We start from the raw sequence: 18,159 nt of genomic DNA, 5'->3' as shown, positions 1-18,159 counted from the left end.
CAGGGGGAAATGCAGTATTTCATTGTCCTGTGATGCAGGAAAAACTGCTCAAAGGTGAGAATTGCCATTGTGTATGTGGACAGATGCTCTTGTCCTCTTCTCTGCCTTCCATCCCACTCCTGCATCATACTTCATTTGCTGAAGGAAGAGTCTGCACCAAGGGATGCCTTATCTCAATTGCTGGTTGTAGTAATGTTGCCTTTCGCCTTGTAAGAGTGTGCCTTGCTTTACGTAGGGTAGAAGCAGTGTTTGCTTCTGGAGTCCAGGTTTTCTTCATGGACTAGATACTACTGGAGAGATGGGAAGAGGAGCCAGGTGGCAGTGGCAGCATTTGCTGCTTCATGCCTGCTGCACTCGGTCTGGGCTTTTGCTGTCCTGGAGTTCAAGCAGTGTCCAAGGAGAAGGTGTACAAGAAAACCTGGTCCTTCTTTTGTCTCTGGGCTGATGGCTTTCTCACAACATGACTGAGCTGCCTCTTTGTTTTGTCTGCTCAGGTGTCTCTGGTGAGGATCATGTGTCTATTCATGACCTAAAGGAGAAGTAGAGAGGGAGAAGCCAAATCCCCATTTTTCTTCTGCCTCGGGCAGGAACAGCCCATACAAAACTAATTGTGCTCTTAGTTTGTTTGAGTTTGGTTCTTTGCAGAGAGGGAAGGTTGCTGGTTTTGGTTCTTGGGGTGTTCAAATGGCTCTGACCTCCTCCTCTTCTCATTTGCTTTGCATGGGTGAAGTGGGGCAGTCCAGGTTCTCAGAGCCAGGTTCATATGTATGTCATTTGCCCCTGCTCCCTGGGGGCTCCCTTCCTGTAGGAAAGGCCTGACCTCTTCAAACTTCCCTCTCACTGACCTGGTAGAAGTCTGGCATTTTGGAGTGGCTTTTGGAATGGCCACCATTCCCCTGCCTCTGCCTTGCCTTCCCTCTGCAGCTGGCATGGTGGGGCAGAGACCTTGCCTTGTCCTGGGAGGGAATGCTGCTCTGCTGCCTGATGGCCCTGCCTTGCCAGCAAGGGAGTCAGAGGTCTGTGGGAACAGTAATTGCTGAGTAGGTCCAGGGAATTTTTTTACAATTTTTTACAGCAAGAATGGAGGAGGATGTTGCATGGGCTTCTTAGTGCTGCTTTGAAATACCCAAGGGCTTGATTTGCTGCATTTCTTTATGTTGGTCCAGCTTAGCCTTTCTTTGGTTCTCAGCATTTTGTGTGTCTCTTACCTCCTTTTGTTGTCTGTACAAAAGGAGAATGAGCCTACAAAGGATGCATGAATTGAGCCAAAGTACATCATCTTCATAAGACCGTAAATGTTTATCTTGGTATGTAATAAAGTAGTGGATATCTGTGAAATTTTTAGAAGTCATTTTTGCAATGCATATATTTTACCTATTGTGAAGCAATTTTCCAATATTCAAAAAATTTGACATTTGAAAAATTTAGATGTCTGAATCCTTTAGAGTAATTTACTCTTTCAAGAACAATTAAGCCACTTTATTGTAGTTGTTTTATCACAAACTGATTGTGTTTTTCTGTCTGCTTTTACAGATAAACTGTTCTTGAACCATTTTTAAGGTTTTAAACATCAATCTTTTGACGTTTGAAATTTGTTGGAGTTTTTTAATGGGTATGAAATAGTTTAAAACAGAATGATGGAGTCATAAAATAGACTGGGTTGCAAGGGGCCTCCAAAGTTCCTGTAGTCCAAACCCTCTGCAGGAAGCAGGGGCATCTTCAACCAGACCAGGTTGCTCAGAGCCCTGTCCAACCTGACCTTCAATGTCTCTGAGGATGGGGCATCTACCACCTCTCTCGGCAGCCTGTTTTAGTTGCTCCCCACCACCTTCATTGTAACAAAAAAAACCCTTTCTTCTTTCTAGCCTCTGTGTTTAAAACAATTGCTCTTGTCCTATTGGAGCAACCCTGCTAAAAGGTCCCTCTCCAGGTTTATTTCAGGCCCCCTTCAGGCACCCTTTCAAGTCTCCCTGAAGCTTTCTCTTTTCCAGGCTGATCAACCCCAACTCTCTCAGCCTTCCATCACAGGAGAGGTGCTCTGGCCCTCTAACCGTCTCTGTGGCCCTCCTCTGGACCTGCTCTGACACGTTTGTGTCTTTCTTGTGCTGAGCTGGCTGCAACACTGCAGGTGGGGTGTCACCAGAGCAGAGCAGAGGGGCAGAATCCCCTCCCTCCCCTGCTGCCCACGCTGCTTTGGATGGAGCCCAGGACAAGTTTGGTTTCTGGGTTGTGAGCGCACATTGCTGGGTCATGTCCGGCCTCTCACCCCCCAGCACGCCCAGGTCCTGCTTGACAGGGCTGCTCTTAATTCCTTCATCCCCCAACCTGTATTGATACCACTGCACCTTGCATTTGATACTCAACATTCAGATGATATCTGAAACAAATAAGAGTGGGTTTTTTAAAAACTTTACTTGGGGATATATCTTTTTGATGGTCCCTTGGTAACTTGTTTGTTATTAGCTGTTTCAAATCACTGAAGCTGTCTTATGATTTAAGCATGCTGAAGAAAATTTAGAAAATTAACACAGCATGAAATAAAATGAGACAAGTGAAATGACATTGAGGGACTGCAATTTTAATGTCATGACGAATCACATACAGAGAGCTTAGTTCACAGTTTTCTGCACCTGGAAGGTGTGCAAACATGACTTCGGCTATGGGAGTCAGAAGTCTGATCCTTGGATGTCACCAGTGGCAGTTTCCAGAGGGCATTTTATATCCCAGTTAATGGACACTTATCGTTTCTTGGGTTGTATTAAGTATTGCTTTTCAACCGAGAACTGGAATTCAGTTAAACCAGATGCATCCCTTGTAATTCCATAGACTTCAGATTAATGAGTAAGAGGAATCTCAAGGGGCTTAGTGGAGAAAAAAACTCCTGTATACATGCGGTTAGATATTGTCAGGTTCTTACAGGGAGCACCAATGAGTACATTGGTATAGTAATTAATTTCAGAATGGCATCTAGCTGTTAATGAAAAGTTACCTGTTACATGCTCCTTCCTGTATTACAAATATTTGATTTAAAAGTAAAAGGAAACATTGGTTTCAAATATATATTTTTCTTTCTTTGTCTCCAAAATTATCAGTTCAGGGGAAAAGGAGGAGCGACAGAAATACCAACTTTCACTTGCCCCATTTAAATTAAACCCTTTGTCCTTTATGCTGTGTCTCAAATATGTATTTAATTTTTCATTCTTCCTAATCTAAAAGAGTTAGATTATAAATACCAAATATTGCTTCTTTCTGCTTAGGTGGAGGCTTTTTTTATGGCTGGTTTCTGGCTGGACAGGTTGTTTTGTTGTGTCACAAGCTGAAATGCTGTTCATGGATGTGCTGTGATGGCACAGCTGCAGATTAATTGAGGATCATGCTGATAAATCACACAGCATGGAGTTCTGGCTATAAGACATAATGTTTTCAGAGAAATTAAAAAGAAAAGTTATTCCTATGACTGCATCTCTTTCAGTTTGGTAATGTAGTGATAATAGACCTGTACTCCTAACTGACATCCACTTGATAACATTGTTTTGGGAGAGAGAATTATAGGAAGCAAGCAGGGAACAAATCTTCAATACAAAGTAAATTGAGCAGAAAATACCTTCGTAATCTGCATAAAGAATAACAAATCACCTCAAAGTAATACAAAGTCATAATCCCGTTTGATTTGTCAGATCCAGGTTCTCTCGTATAGTCTTACCTGTGTTACAGGCTTGCATATATGTTTTAAGGTGAATTTTTTTTTATTCTTCTGTGAGAAGGAATTTTCTATTTTATTTCCTTCCTATTAAAAATTTGGTAAAGGAATAAGAAAATACACTGTTTTCAACTTCAGCAGTATCCTGTGGACAGGAATGGAGAGGGAAGTAGCCGGAGGTTAAAATACCTTTGTAATCTGGAAGCAATATCCCCCCTTAGAGCAGAAGCATTTCTCCAAATAAGATAGTTGTAGTTTCAAAGTACTGAGCCCATGATTTGGTTCCATGGAGGGATTGCACCCATATGAAGACAGACAAGATGTTACCACTCAGAATAGAAACCTTTTAGAATGGCTAGCATCCATGACCTCTTTGCTGTTTCCCATGGGCAGGACACCTCCAGAAGCTTGTATTTTGTTCCATGTATTTTCTAATTCTTCTATGCTCCTTTTTTAACAGAAGAATGACTTGTAACATGTCTGAGCATTTCTCAGGTGCCCCTTGACTTTTGCCACCGGTTGAGGGAGAGCTGTGATTATAAAATCTTGCTCAAGGGAGTACATACCCTGTAAATCTCATCTGCCACTACTGAGAAATTGCAGTTTTTGTGCCAGAAACTGTTGGTGTATTTGTCATCTATTTACTGTACAGGTGTAGTCTCTGTTTAAAGATTCATCACATTAGATTTTAGTGATGTAGGACATCCATTCTCATTTATATACTTCAGTGTTGCATAGAAATGCAAGGTTGTCATTCATGAAATAAAAATTCAATTCAAACTCCTTTCATAAATATCATTCTTGTAAATCGTTGCTGAACAAAAACACTGCTGTGCCTTGAGGTAACTACCCAGTCGTGTCTTTAAGATGACTAAGTCTTTGTTAGAGGACCATTCCTTCTGCAGTATTATATTTAAAATCACCAGCCCATTATTGTTTTTTTAGTCAAGCTGTACTCTTTCTCTTCTTTTTTAACGTATGACTGGCTACTTTTAGAACTTTCCCTTTGTCATAATTTCAGCAGTTTACATGTAGTTTTTATGAGTACAAGTATACAAATATAGTCGTTTTTACTTAAATATGTTCAACAACTTTTGAGCTATCATTTGCAGAAGTTAGGTTAATGTTTAAGCTGAATATATCATGTGGTGTGGCACTGGAGCACAAATGTTATTGCCTTAATAACAAAACACCTGTTTATTCCAGAGTGGAAACTACTAATTAAAATAGCTGAAGTTTAGTAAGGTGTTCTAAGAAATACCATTTAGTAGCCACTTCACTGCTTAGGATTATAGTGCCCTAAATAAGGAAAAGTCAAAATCTGAAGGAGAAGATGTCCATGTCCGTGTGTTCGATGGCTGTAGCATGATGCAGTGCAGTCTGTTAATCTGTTATTGTCTCATACTATTTATATATCTTTTTATATATTAACTGTGACTTCTTTCCGTGTATTCAGCTTTATGCTGGCCAGATGGACAGGAAACTTCAGAAATTTCAAGAGAAGGTTGCTTTAGGAGTGAAAGCAGAGATTTAGTTGCAGAAGGCTCATCTGTGTTCGGCAGTGTGGTCTGTGTGGATTTGCTACGATTGGGTCATTTTGTCCCACGCACAGAATGTGAAATCACGTAGTACTGCAAAGAGGAGGAAAGTGATGTATGTGTCTCCTATATTGTGCCATTGCTCAGGGTTGAATTTTATCTCTAGTGAGGAAATTTCCATGATGAATTTTAGTGTGTCACATTCTGAAAGGGCAGTTGTTGATTTCTCTGTTTAAATGCTCATGTAACAAATGAATTAAACTTCATGTTCTCCCTAAACTGAGGGATGCAGCTCAGAGAGAGAAGACACAATCTGAGAAAAGATCTTGGCAATAACGTCTTTAGCAGCCACAGTTGGCATCTGATTATCACATTGTGTGTACTCACCATTTTTTACATGCAGAGCAGCATCACTGAAACATGGTAGAAGCTGAGCCTGAGAATGAAAGTTGCATATATAAGTGAGATTAAAATCTGGCAGATTTAAAATGCAGTCGGTTCCTGGAGGTGGAAAGGAGTATTATATTTCTTAATACTGATAACTTGAAAAATGAGGCTTCTCCTCTGCTTGGTTGTAAACAAGGAAAGAAGTCGTTCCAGCCTTGAGTTGGAAATCTGAAATGCTGAAAATTCATAGTTGAAATTCTAATATCTGCATAAAACCCTGGTGTCCACTTGGACTGTGTGGATTTTAAAATGATGCTTTAACTACATATGCTTTTGAGATACAGCCTCTGAGATGCAGGCTGTGTTACTGTGGTGGACACCCTGTAACTCTGGAACCTCATGGTGGAAAATGACTGGAGGGAAGGATTTGGAATTGAAGGTGGTTATGGGTGTGGGGATGTGAGATGGGGCACGGCAGTGAAGCCTGTGACAAACCTGGCTGTGGAAGAGGCTGTGTTCAAGTTTGGACTTGCAGGTTCACTGAAGTCTCATTAAGCGCTGTTGCAAAATAAGCCTGGGCAGCAACTCACTCATCTCAGCCACTATTTCTGTTGTTTTGAAATACAGGTTTCTAAAATACAAATTCTGACACCATTGCTGCTCACTGAATTATTTCATCTACCTGTTTCTGCATTAACATTTGCTTAGAGGTACAAAAATCTTTATGGATGACTTTAGTCATAAAGTCATTTGCTTCCATTGCCAACCCTGGTGGCACCAGGTGATTACAGATTGACACCAGCTAATTGCCTAATGGACCCATAAGTAAAATAATTAGTAGTAAAGAAATGCCAAGTCTAAATTGGTGATGAAGAAAGTCATTCCATATGCTGAGGGTTAGGCAGTGGCAGTTATACAACCTCCTCCAGCAGAAAAACAAAAAAGGAAACCAAGACACAATTTGAGAGTGGGCAAGCTGAAATGGAATAAGGTACACAAAAGCCTTTAAAGTGACCAGGTAACAGATGTAAAGGAAGTAGAGGAATAGCTCAGAAACTAAGGAAGCAGTATTTTTTTTAGCTGACCCTTTCTGCATTATAGAGAAAACATCAGTTTCGAAGAAAAGGAATGTTCATCCTTATTGTTACAATTAGTGTTAGATCTAAAGAACACTCTTAGAAAATGGAACTGAAAGGATACCTCAGTGCAGTAGCATGTTCAGCTATTCAGTCTTCAAAGATTGTCAGGTTTTGTATCCTAAGATTTATTGAACACAATATACAGAGCACAAGTGATGTTTCCTTGGTTTCTCTGAAGCAAGGAATTCTGCCAAAGAATGGCATGTAGCTATTGCAGTGGTCAGGAGATGGTTTTAAGAGTTTTCAAAGAATCAAGTAGCGAATAGTTGGAGTGTACATTCACTTTGAATATGTTTATGACCTTCATTAGGATTAGTATTTTACAACTGCCAGCAATGGCAATGAGCCTATTAAATAATTCAGAGAGGCCCTGAGTATTTCCCATAGCAGCTAAACAGCTACCTGTGGTTTTGAAGATGGGATGGAAAAGTGATAGAAACATAAATCTCCTGTAATGGCATCTAGTAGACACAGGGATGTTGCCTTGATAAAAAGGCTTCCTCCTTACCATGTCATGAAAACATCTGATGATTAAAATATTACTGAATACCTACTTGCACCAGCTTGTAGACATGCTAATTACAAGTAGGTGTGACAGCCAGGTATAACCAGTACTTGAGGAAATTATGAGTAACGTGGTCGTGGGTGGAAAAGAGGCCTTTTTTTGCTATGTACCATCCTGTTCTGTATCAATTTCTTTAGTTTGCTTGCATTTCCTCTGTACATTGTGCTATGTTCCCTTAAAAGATACACCTTGTGCAGCAGGGAGACCTATTTGCCATGACCAGCTGTTCAAAGCACAGAGCTAAGCATGGGGAAGCTGACTGGAGGGAAGGAGGTTGTATTTCCCCGATTTACACAAAAGAAGAGCATCTAGAGAAAGCTGAAGCCCATAGAAAGAATTAGTCAGAACAATCCTGGAAGCCCTAAAGGGTTGATGTGTTTGAATACAGAGGCTGGCTGGCTCATTTGTCTCTGGCTGAGAATTGGGAGACTGGAATTCTGATTTCGAGAAAAACTAAACAGGACAAAATAAAGAGTGCAGGAAAGTGAGGGAGGATCAAATGGAAAACAAGAGAAACAGAAAGTTGTAGTAGTTTTGATGGTGTTTTTTCTGGTTTGAGTATGAGAAGTCACGTAGCAAAGTTGTCAACCTCCACAGAACTTGTGTGGTGTTGGTATTTGCAGAAGGTCCTAAATATTTTAAGTCAAAAATGAAGCCTTGTATCTTGAAATCCTGTAGTGTTTGCTTTTTTTGTTTTGTTTTGTTTTGTTCTCACTTTGCATGTCTGAAGCACAAAGTTCCTTGTGCATGTGTAATTTGAGCAGAGGATATGATAGTGCCTTTATCAAATCTTAACAGCATTAGAGGTAGTTGTTAAAATCAGTTTGGGGCGGGGTTTTTCCCCTCTTTCAGTACGTATTTTCAGTTCCCCTCAACCATGTCTTTCTCTAAAATTTTATACTTCCCATGTGAAAAAGTGCTCCTAAAATTAACATCTAAGCAAATTATTATTTTTTTATTTATTATTGTTATGTGTAATACCATGTATCTTGAACAGTATTGAAATTGACTGTTTGTGCTTGTTCCTTTGGATTGCCAATTCGCCACTAGCTTGATTAACATCTATTTTCTTAAATTTCTATTGCAAAAAGGCAATGCCTTAAAACACTTATTTCAGCATTTTGAGTTAAAGTGTTTGTAATGTCCCAAGCTTGATGAGTTTTTTTCCTAATTGACAGAGAACGCACTGTGGTTTTTTTATGGTATATTAGGTGGGAAAATTACCTGCTTTATAAATCTTCTATAAATTTGGTACCAACAGAACACACTGCATTTATATCATTTATGAACTCATGGTGGACATACTTTGCAGTGAAAAGATATCTCACCAGGATCCAATTTTCAACTTTCATGGGAGAGAGTATGAATCAACTGCAAGTGCAAATCAGCGAAGAAAAAAAATAAAGGGAGAAAACAAAGAAAATAATTTTGTAATCTCCATGAAAGAAACTAGGAGAGGTTAGTAAGAAGGTTAGAAGGTTAGCATAGGAACTGAATGTCTAATATCAAATAATGAGGGGAAAATTTTAAAAGGTAATACCTCCAAATCAAACAGCAACATCAGTGAGGTAATTTTCAGCAAGCAGGTGTAGCAAGATGATTCTCATTAATGAGTTTATGATTTCTGAAGGTCTGATCTTTCTTATGTTAACTGGGCAAAATGTTCTCTGGCTTCTAAAAAGTCTGAACTTCTTAGCAGTTCATGTGCAGACTTGATCTCCCTAAGATACTTAGGTATGATGCAATAGTATCCCTGCCTAGATCAAGGTGATCTTGGTTTTTACGTTTTGTTAGTGATTTCTAATATCTGCTACCGATGTGAAAAGAACATTCAAAAGCTGAAAGTCAGCTTCTGAGCATGAGCATATTTAGTGATACTCCTAAATTATCATCATTAATATAAAAGTTGTGATGTCTTTGTTAATACTGTGTAAAAGCCAAAGAAAATGATAAAGACTGGATTTTCTAAATGCTATTACTGCAGTCAAGAGAACCATAATCAGGGCATATATCAGGTTTTCGGAGGGTTTTTGTTATATTTAACAGGGGCTTATCTTCCTTTCTGAAAAACATTTGTAAGAACATACTAAATGTCTGTGTGGTACCCCAGATACCCTGTTTGCTGGAGTAGTGAGGGGCTGAGATGATACAGTATCTTTTAGGTATGAATGACATGACAAATTAAACCAAGATCTTAAATGTTCAGGGGCCAAACTGAGATCGCTGAGACTGTACTTCTTGATTTGCACAGTGGAATGCTCACTTGGAAGATTCTTAGTGAAACCCTTCTTTCAACCCAAAATTAAAATTCTTCTTTTCAAGGACAGTTCTTACATTGAAGTTTAAAATACTGATAACATATAGAGATTTATTGGCCCACAACTGAGCATGTCTTTTTTTGTACTGGGTCTTTGCTGGCTGCAGCAGAGGGTGTGCTATGGCTCTCCCTCGAGCATGAGCCAGCCTCAGCTGCAGGTCATGGACCATGCAAGCCCCTTTTGTGTGTCTGGAGTGGGGCACTTGGGAGGAGGGGTTGGGTGCCAGTCACCCTCTCCTTGTGTCTCTGCAAGGCCACTGTGCTGAGCAGTCCCAGGAAGGAGCCGTGGAGAGGCCAACCAGTGCAAAAGGAGCAAGCAGAGCTTCAGAAACTTGCCTGACATTCAGAATCCACTGAATTTCCTTGTAAATTCTTAGAAAGTGAGGGGAGCAGTCACTACTGAAAGCAGTATTTTCATGGGTGGTCACTTAGGTAAGACACAGTACAGGATAAATAAGGTTTTGAGTCCTTCTGCTTATTTGATTTTAATTTTGATCTCCTTTTTGGGAGTTTGGGGACTTTGGAAGACCAGAGGAAGGTCTGGTTTTGTGAAGACCTTTACCTTCAAGCTTCACAAAACTAGACCTGCCTCTTCACAGTATGGTTATGACTTTTTGGGTTTGCCTTTATATAGAGGCAGAACAGCGTCAGCAGTAGCCCCAGGGAAAGAACATGACGTGAGCATGATTCTGCTTCAGCCAGGCCAGATCTCAGCCTGGTGGGAGAGGGGAAAACAATCCCAAGCTCCAGAAACAGTACTGTTGCGATTCCTTCTTGTCCCTCTCTCCCATTGCTGGGACAAACCCCCTGTCCTTGGCATTTCACCAAAACTGACCTGGTTCTGGTCAAAGTGTAGCTGGCTTGGATTTGAGAGGATAGTCGAGTGCAAAAGTTAGAGAAAGGGCTAAGTGTCTTCAGTTGAAAAACAAGTTAAAAGGTTGCATGACCATCTGCAAATGTGCCTGGTATGTGAATGCTTTCTGGTTCAGTCCAGACATACGCCTTCTGGGTGCCCTGTGCTCAGAGAAGAATTACTATGCTGGGTAAGGAAATCGACTTCTGAATTTGTTTAATTAGACATAATCACTCTGGCTTTGCTGTTTGAATAGCTAAATAGAAGGGAGATCTGAATAGTTTGCCATAGCCTAAAAGAGCCATAGTTCAGTCAGTAGGTTTGGCTGACAAAGGGATTTGTTTAAGCAGGGGAAGCGTATATATAGGTAGAAGTTGACTTTGCTTCAGTTTTACATACCGTTATTTTTACAAAAATGTCTGCTAAAGCATAACCCTTTTACAGTCAATGGCAGTGGATGTAGTCAAGTTAGATGTAGGACATTTTCTAAAGTGTTAGTTTTTTGGGTTTTTTGTTTTTCTTTTAATTAATCTGAGTAACACTGTCCAAATACACACAATTGTGAATGTTTAAGTCATAGATTTGTCTCATTCTCATATTCTGAGTATGGCATTTCTGTGCTCATTGTGCTAAAATTCAAAAGGAAGTAACAGCATGCAGGAAGGTAATTTGAGAAATGAATCAGTGACTGGAGAAGCTTGTAGGTGTTAGGATGACAGCCAGTTTCGGTTCATATAAATACCTATTTTGATAACAAGACAAAGGAGAAAATAGAAATAAAACTTCTCAAATAATTTAAAAACAAACACGATTTCCATTGAACTGTCTTGCAAAGAAGATGAAGGAAATACAGCGGAATATTTTGCAAAGCAGTCAACATTACAATGAAGTTCTTGTTTTCAGCAGGATTGGTGTTGTAAATTTTTTTTGCGATTCCCCTTATAATTTGTCAAAAGTTAGTAGCGTATTCTATGGAATGACAGTGCTTAAGTGTATGCTGTGTCAGTATACAATTACATTTTCTCTTTTTCACTTCAAAATATTTCTAATTTGTTATTCTAACTTGAGGAAATTTCTAACTTGTTTTATTGCTCTTTTTCTCACTAGGCACCAGATTTTGGTTTTGAACTCTGTATTTTCTGTTAAAATGGGATGTTTGTCTTTCTTTCTAACACTGAATTTAGCATGATTTGTGCATGGGATGTATAAATATGCTGATAATGTGTTTGAACTGATGCAGTTTTATGAAAAGGTTTGTGTGTCTTGATTACTCATTTCTTAAGGAGGTGTGTGTGTGTGTATAGATATATATATATATATATGTGTATACACTAAAAGTTAAACCAAAACAATACATGTAAAGTGTTGCTATATGTGTGAGTAAATGTGATTGTAGAATCATAGACTGGGTTGGATTTGAAGTGACCTTTAGGGTCATCCAGTTTCAACCTCCTGCCGTGAGCAGGGACCCTTTCAACTAGGTCAAGTTGCTTAAACTCTGTCCAACATGACCTGAACACTTCCAGGGATGGGATAATAAATAAGTGGGTGATCCCACTTTCTTATGTTTGTAATAAAGTGATGATACTGGATATTGTAAAATTCAATATTTCAGAACCATAAGAAAAAAAAAATCAAAAATTCAATATAAATTTAAAATTCTCAGTTGTAATTTTGACAAGTACAAGCTCATACAAAACCATAGTAATTGTATTTAAAGCTCACTGTATTTAATTTGCTGACACTTTGAGATAAAATGCTTAAAATCCCTATAATGCATTAACTATTTATTTTTTAAATGTGCATGCCAATAAAAAATGATTGGGAAATCTGTTATAAAACCTATCTTTTCAATATGTGGTTTTGTCTGCAGTTTAGCATATGAATTTGACCCAGCTAAAAATAGCCCTGGACTCAGGCCACTCCTTTTGGCAAAAGTATTCTTGTTGTCTTGGGAAAGGAGGAAATGGCAATCACTATGAGTTCATGTGCCACTTCAAACAGTCCAAATTTTCTTCTGAGCAGAGCCAGCATTTAATTTCTATCTGTCTCCAGGCCAAAGATCGTGTGGGTATTGGTCCTCTTGCCCTTCTAGTGATAATCCATTTGCCATTAACTGGACTTTGGTTCAAAAATACTGCATGTTAATCCAATGGACTGGATCTCCACTACCCAGTGCTCTAACAGAAAGATAATGGGCTACAAGAGAGATTAATAAGATTTTTGAGTCGCAAAAGCATTAAGTCAGTTTAAAGCTATTGGTTAAGCTGCTCAGAACTGGTAATGCATTAATCTTGAGCTGTGGTGTATAAGCGCAGCCGCTGCTGGCGTACATTAAGACCTCTACATGGTCACCTTGTGCTTAGCTCTTTTTCAGACTGAGTTAGCAATAACGCTCTCCTAAGTCTTAGCTTAAGGTCAGTTTGCAGGAGATGGGCTAACAAAGCATATGCAGTGATTCTCAGTAGCAGGTGTCTGGTTTTACCTGCTTTATGGATACCAGGGCTACAAATCTGGGATGGCTGGATATTTCTTCTGCTGTGGAGCCGTCTGTCTCAGTTTGGACTCTTGAGCCTACTTTGATCCTGACTGACTTCCACCTCTGTAAGGACTGCAAAAGCCACAGTGGTGGTTGTGAACCTTAGCTTGAATATTCCCATGCTGCTCCTGCACTTCATTTCGTGTTAGTGCAGTGAGAACCTCAGGTGAAAATACCTCTCCAATCTCTTTAATTAGTGTTAAGGTCTTCTAGTCCAGAACTGGCATGTCATTTAGAAATTTGTTTGATGGTTATTTCCTTCTAAGGTTTGGAAAATGACGATGTTGCTTGTTTCTTTTTGTTTGTTTTTTTTCTCATTCTTTTTGAACCCTTGTTTTATATGTGTGTGTTTTTTTTTTCCTCTGCCTAGACCTGGTTAACCATTTCTGTGAACAGGTCCTCAATTTTTTACTTTGTCCCTACTTTCCTGTCGTAGCCCCATCTTCCCCTGGTGTCGACTCCGTACCCTTACAGCGCACAGGCAGTCAACACGGCACACAGAACGCAACCGCGACCTTCCAGAGGGCCAGCTATGCGGCCGGCCCCGCCTCCAATTACGCAGACCCCTACCGACAGCTGCAGTATTGTCCTTCTGTTGAATCACCATACAGCAAATCTGGGCCAGCCATCCCACCCGAAGGGACCTTGGCTAGGTCACCTTCCATTGATAGCATTCAGAAAGATCCCAGGTGGGTGAAACCTTCTTCATTGTCTTTTATTTCTTACTTGTGCTGAGGTTTGTAATTGCAGTTTGCTTTGCGTGTTTCTGCTGTTGGATATTAAAAAAAAACCACCTGGGGTGGTACACGGGAGACTTTGTTTGCATGACAGCACTGTCCTAATGCTTCACCTTGGAAAGCTCTCATGAGCTCTTCTGTGCAATGAAATGATAGGTGTGGTCTTGAATGTGTGTGTGTTTAGCCTGCTTTCAGTAGTGCCACCCCTCAAAAGCTTAAGAAAAGTAATTTTCTCTGGAAATGGGAGGAGTGGAGTGACTGTTGACTCTGTAGCCATTGTGGATTGAATTTTCGAGTTGCTTCTTGGGCAGAAGTTGTTGCGGTTCTTGGTTTGTCTACATGTAATGTTTATAAATGCTGCAGAAAAGGATATTTTAGTGTTGTGCAGTGAGACTGAGCAATGTGAAAGCAACATGTAGTCAGGGTTATGTTTCATCCCACGTGTTGTACAGGCTTCCAGTGCCAGTATGTGGTAAAAGAATGGATGACTACAGCTTTGCAGAAATGGTTACTGCTGTGCATGCTTTTCAAATATTTGGCACGATTTTTAGTGTTGTTTGTGACCATGCTCATCTATTTAGGGAAGGTGGAAGGAGAAAACTTTACAGCCTAAGCAGGCATATAGATTAGAGAGAGAATTTTCTAGGAAATTATTTGACTTCCATGATAACAGCAACAGAAATGCTAGAAGCAATCCTCAATGCACTTTGTGATTTTGTTCAGTTTTCTGAGGGGAAAGAAAGCAATTCTCTTTGGTAACTTGAGTTTAAACTTGTTGAAAGTGTTAGTTTATACCAAGGTTTTTCTTTGGCAGATGGTGTGATGTATTTGTTTGTTTGTTGTAATGTGTAATTTAATGATAGGAGAATCAAAAAAAAAATGCTTGCAACAAAAATGCTGGAAGTTTTAAAGTAACAATTTGAAATGACTGCTTTCCCAAAAAAAAAAAAAACCCTGATTCTTTACATGTTTAGCATTATAACAGTTCTTTCTCTCTCTCCACCTGGAAACAGAACAGCAGATAACATTTTACAGCGCATCAGAAACATCACTGCCTGCAGGGTTTTACTTGCTGAGAACACTTCTGTCTTTAACTTTTTTTTCCCCCCTTAGCTTTAACTGCAGAAATTTGAAAAAAGTATTAATTTAATTGTTCCCCTTCTTCCCCCTGCCCCAAAGCAAGCCTTAGTAATGAGAGGGAAAAAAATCTTTTTCTGAAATGGTGGTATTACATTTTTATTCCAGAATATAAGAGCCCACGTAGAAAAAAGAGCTTTGCTTTGTAATTGTGTTTCGTTGAAAATTAAAGAAACTTAAATTAGGAGTGCATTAGACCAGAGGAGAAATGACTGTAATCTATAGGAAATGTTCTTAGGAGAAGCATGATGGTGTTGAAAATGCTATTCCCCATAAACAGGAAAGACATATTTACGGTATCTCTACAGGTCTTAGACATAATATCTTTTTAAGAAAAGGTTATTTCTGTTCCATTCCTTTGCTATCACTTTGCAACTGTTAGCCAGTAAATGTATAGGACATGTGCTAGTATTTTTCATTTGCTTCTTTTTTGGTTCTTCCTTGTCTTGTGGTACCATTTGTACATTCATGAGTATTGATTTCTGTAGGTAAAATAGGAGCAAGCAGGCATCTAAGTATAAAATGAACTTCATAAACCCTTTAGAGGGGATCATTAAATATTATTACTGATTACTGTTGGATGGATTCGAAATTTGCACAAAACTTTTGTAAATAGGTTTGCATTCCTCTTGATTTCATTCATTTGATTCATAGGCTGTGTGTGATATATAATTAGTATTTCTGCTCTTGCATGTTGGTTTGAATAGTTCCGATAAAGAAATGTGAGAAAAACACTTGATTATGTTATGCCTTAATCCCCAGAAGCCATATTCCACCAAGGCAGACTGACTTGGGAAAACTGTTCGTGGCCTACAGCAGTTACTGGTCATTCAGCTGTTGGAAAGACAGTCAACGTTTGAGTTTGGAGAAAAGTAACAAAAGCAGTCAGAATGCTTTTAACGTGTTGATTTATATGAATAGATTACAAAAATGCCAGTATATTACAAATGTGGAAGTGATAAAATTGAAGACTTCCCAGATACTTCAAAAATTAATATGGAAGGGTAGAAATTGCTTGGGGTAGAATGTGGGAGATAAAACCAGGAGAAGAAAAATGACCCAAATGCAATACAGGCCTTCAGTGACATGTCCTTACAGCCATGTTGCTGCTTTTGTTGGCTGGTTGGTTGGAGTGTCTTGTGCCTGTCACAAATTGTAGAGGGCAATAGTCAGCATCATCTTCAGACACCAAACCCACCTGTCCAATCAGGAATCCAAAAAAATACTCAGTGGCAGAGTAAAATCTGCAAGACAAAAGCACACTATTTGCAGCCTTTTGTTTAACATTTCCTATGTGTCACTCAGCTCAAGATGAAAAAGTAGGTATCCAGAAAAGATTGTGCTCACCCTAATAAGCAATTAACATTCCTAAAATCGAACATAATTTTCTGGAATCTTCAAATCAGAAGAGTTTCTATATGGAGGCCCAGAAAAAAGGTTGGCAGGCACTGATGTAATTGACAATTTTTTCCATTGCTTTCACCATGTAGTTTGTCTTACTGATACTCCTAATTTTAAATACATGTTCTGAACTGACATTTGGCAAATGAAATTTTAGCTCAACATCTGTTCTGCATCATCCAGCTGTCATAAAATGCAGTTCAATGTTCATTAACTTAAAGTTTAGGACAAAAACTTAATGAAAAGGGGGGATTGAGATGTTTACAATCAAGTTTGTGGCAGGGGATAATTTTTAATTTATGCAGCTAGACTGTTAGCTCATAGGAGCTCATAAACAGGTAGTAAAAACTTTACATATCTGTACTGTTGGAGAGTGAGGCTTTGTTGTTTGAAAACAACAAGTCTTACCACTGTCAGAAATAATACTTAAATTCTGCATATGGGAAATGGAAAAGTTCTTATCATTACAGACTGATTTTTCAGAGCATTCTCTTACGTTTACTTCATATAAAAAATGGCAAAGAAATAAGCAGTAGGGCTGTGATGTCAACTGTTTCATGCCATAATCTTTTCTATGAAGATGTGGTATAAGGGGGGAAAGAACACAATATTTATTTTATAATTATTTGGTTTCTTCTAAACCTTGAATGAGAGAAGCCTTGAGTATTTTAAAGTATCAGAAATTATTGTTAATGTGATATTTTCCAGCCTACTTTCATGAAGAAGATTAATCTGTCTCTTGGTACCAACAAATTATCTGTGGTTTGTGTATACTTATTATTGTTGCTATTATTTTATTACTATTTTATTCTTCAGTTTTATTTTGTCTGTTTCTAAATTTTAGGAGAATGGGGGAATCCTAGAAATAGAAATACTGGGATCCAGTTGTCAGTATGTGTGTCCTCCACATTTTATACCAAAATCTGAATTTGCCAAATGTGTATAAATTACCTAATTTTTGAAGTTTTAACCTAGTAAGATACTGTGTACATGCACCACTGCTGCTAAGTTACTCTTGCTCCACAACAGATGAAAAATAGAGCATTTTCATATCCTCCATTTAAATACATACTGATGAGGTTTTGTGGTTGCAGTGTTTTTGCTGGCTTATGAACTCAAACTGTGTGGTTTGATGTGTCCAGTCACCAGGTGTCCTTCATTGTTGTGTGACTTCCCACCTGTTTTTGTTTACACACGTATACACAGGTCATCTCCTGCAAAGATGCCGGCAAGAAGCTGAGGTAACAGCAAGAATTATGTGGAAATACACTCCACCATGGCTACCAAAGTAATTTTCAGAGCTCACTGTCCATTTTCATACTGCCTTGAATTGTACTGATCTGCACTTAAAACTTTCACTGGCTTTCACTGGCTTCACTTTTCATTTGTTTCAGAACCTTTAGAACTATTTATTCAAAAAAGTGGGATAATTTAGTGAATGAAACTGTAAAAGTCCATTATCCATTATAGAACACACTGCAATAATGATTGGGCTCTTGTTAAAAAAAGAAAAAAAAAACATTAGAGAATCATGTTACAACTTCACAAGAGAAAAAGACATTAAACCCAGTTATCTTGTAGTAGTTCTCACCTTTAGAACTATCTGGGTGTAAATCAGCACAGAGACAAAAGTTTTCCAGGTATTGCATGATTTAACTGTAATACCCTGAAACGTTTCTGCTCGGTTTTGCATTTTCAGAGTCAACTTCTCATTTCATTACCTCTGTTGACCTTAATTTCCTCCTAAGCAGAAAACAACAGTGCTATCTATCTTCTAAACTTTTAAACTGGCTTTCTTTTCACTTATGAAAGGATATAAATTGGATCGGAATATTTTGTGTGAACT

General features: G+C 38.8%; 1 protein-coding gene across 5 annotated transcripts in view; it reads left to right on the top strand.

Annotated features, from left to right (window-relative positions):
* The window catches only part of CTNND2 (catenin delta 2), a 640,488-nt gene that overhangs the window by 396,704 nt on the left and 225,625 nt on the right, over positions 1 to 18,159 (top strand). For all 5 annotated transcript variants that reach the window (XM_066186189.1, XM_066186180.1, XM_066186212.1 and 2 more), the window contains one exon: positions 13,475 to 13,727. In XM_066186189.1, the coding sequence (XP_066042286.1) occupies positions 13,475 to 13,727 (253 nt within the window). The remainder of the gene's footprint in view (positions 1 to 13,474; positions 13,728 to 18,159) is intronic.

This window comes from Chamaea fasciata, unplaced genomic scaffold (genome assembly GCF_029207755.1).
Source record: "Chamaea fasciata isolate MVZ Bird 193981 ecotype frontalis unplaced genomic scaffold, bChaFas1.0.hap1 SCAF_1, whole genome shotgun sequence".
NCBI classification, from domain to species: domain Eukaryota; kingdom Metazoa; phylum Chordata; class Aves; order Passeriformes; family Sylviidae; genus Chamaea; species Chamaea fasciata.
The sequence above is the reverse complement of the archived record's forward strand: the minus strand, read 5'-3'. Positions and strand labels throughout refer to the sequence as shown.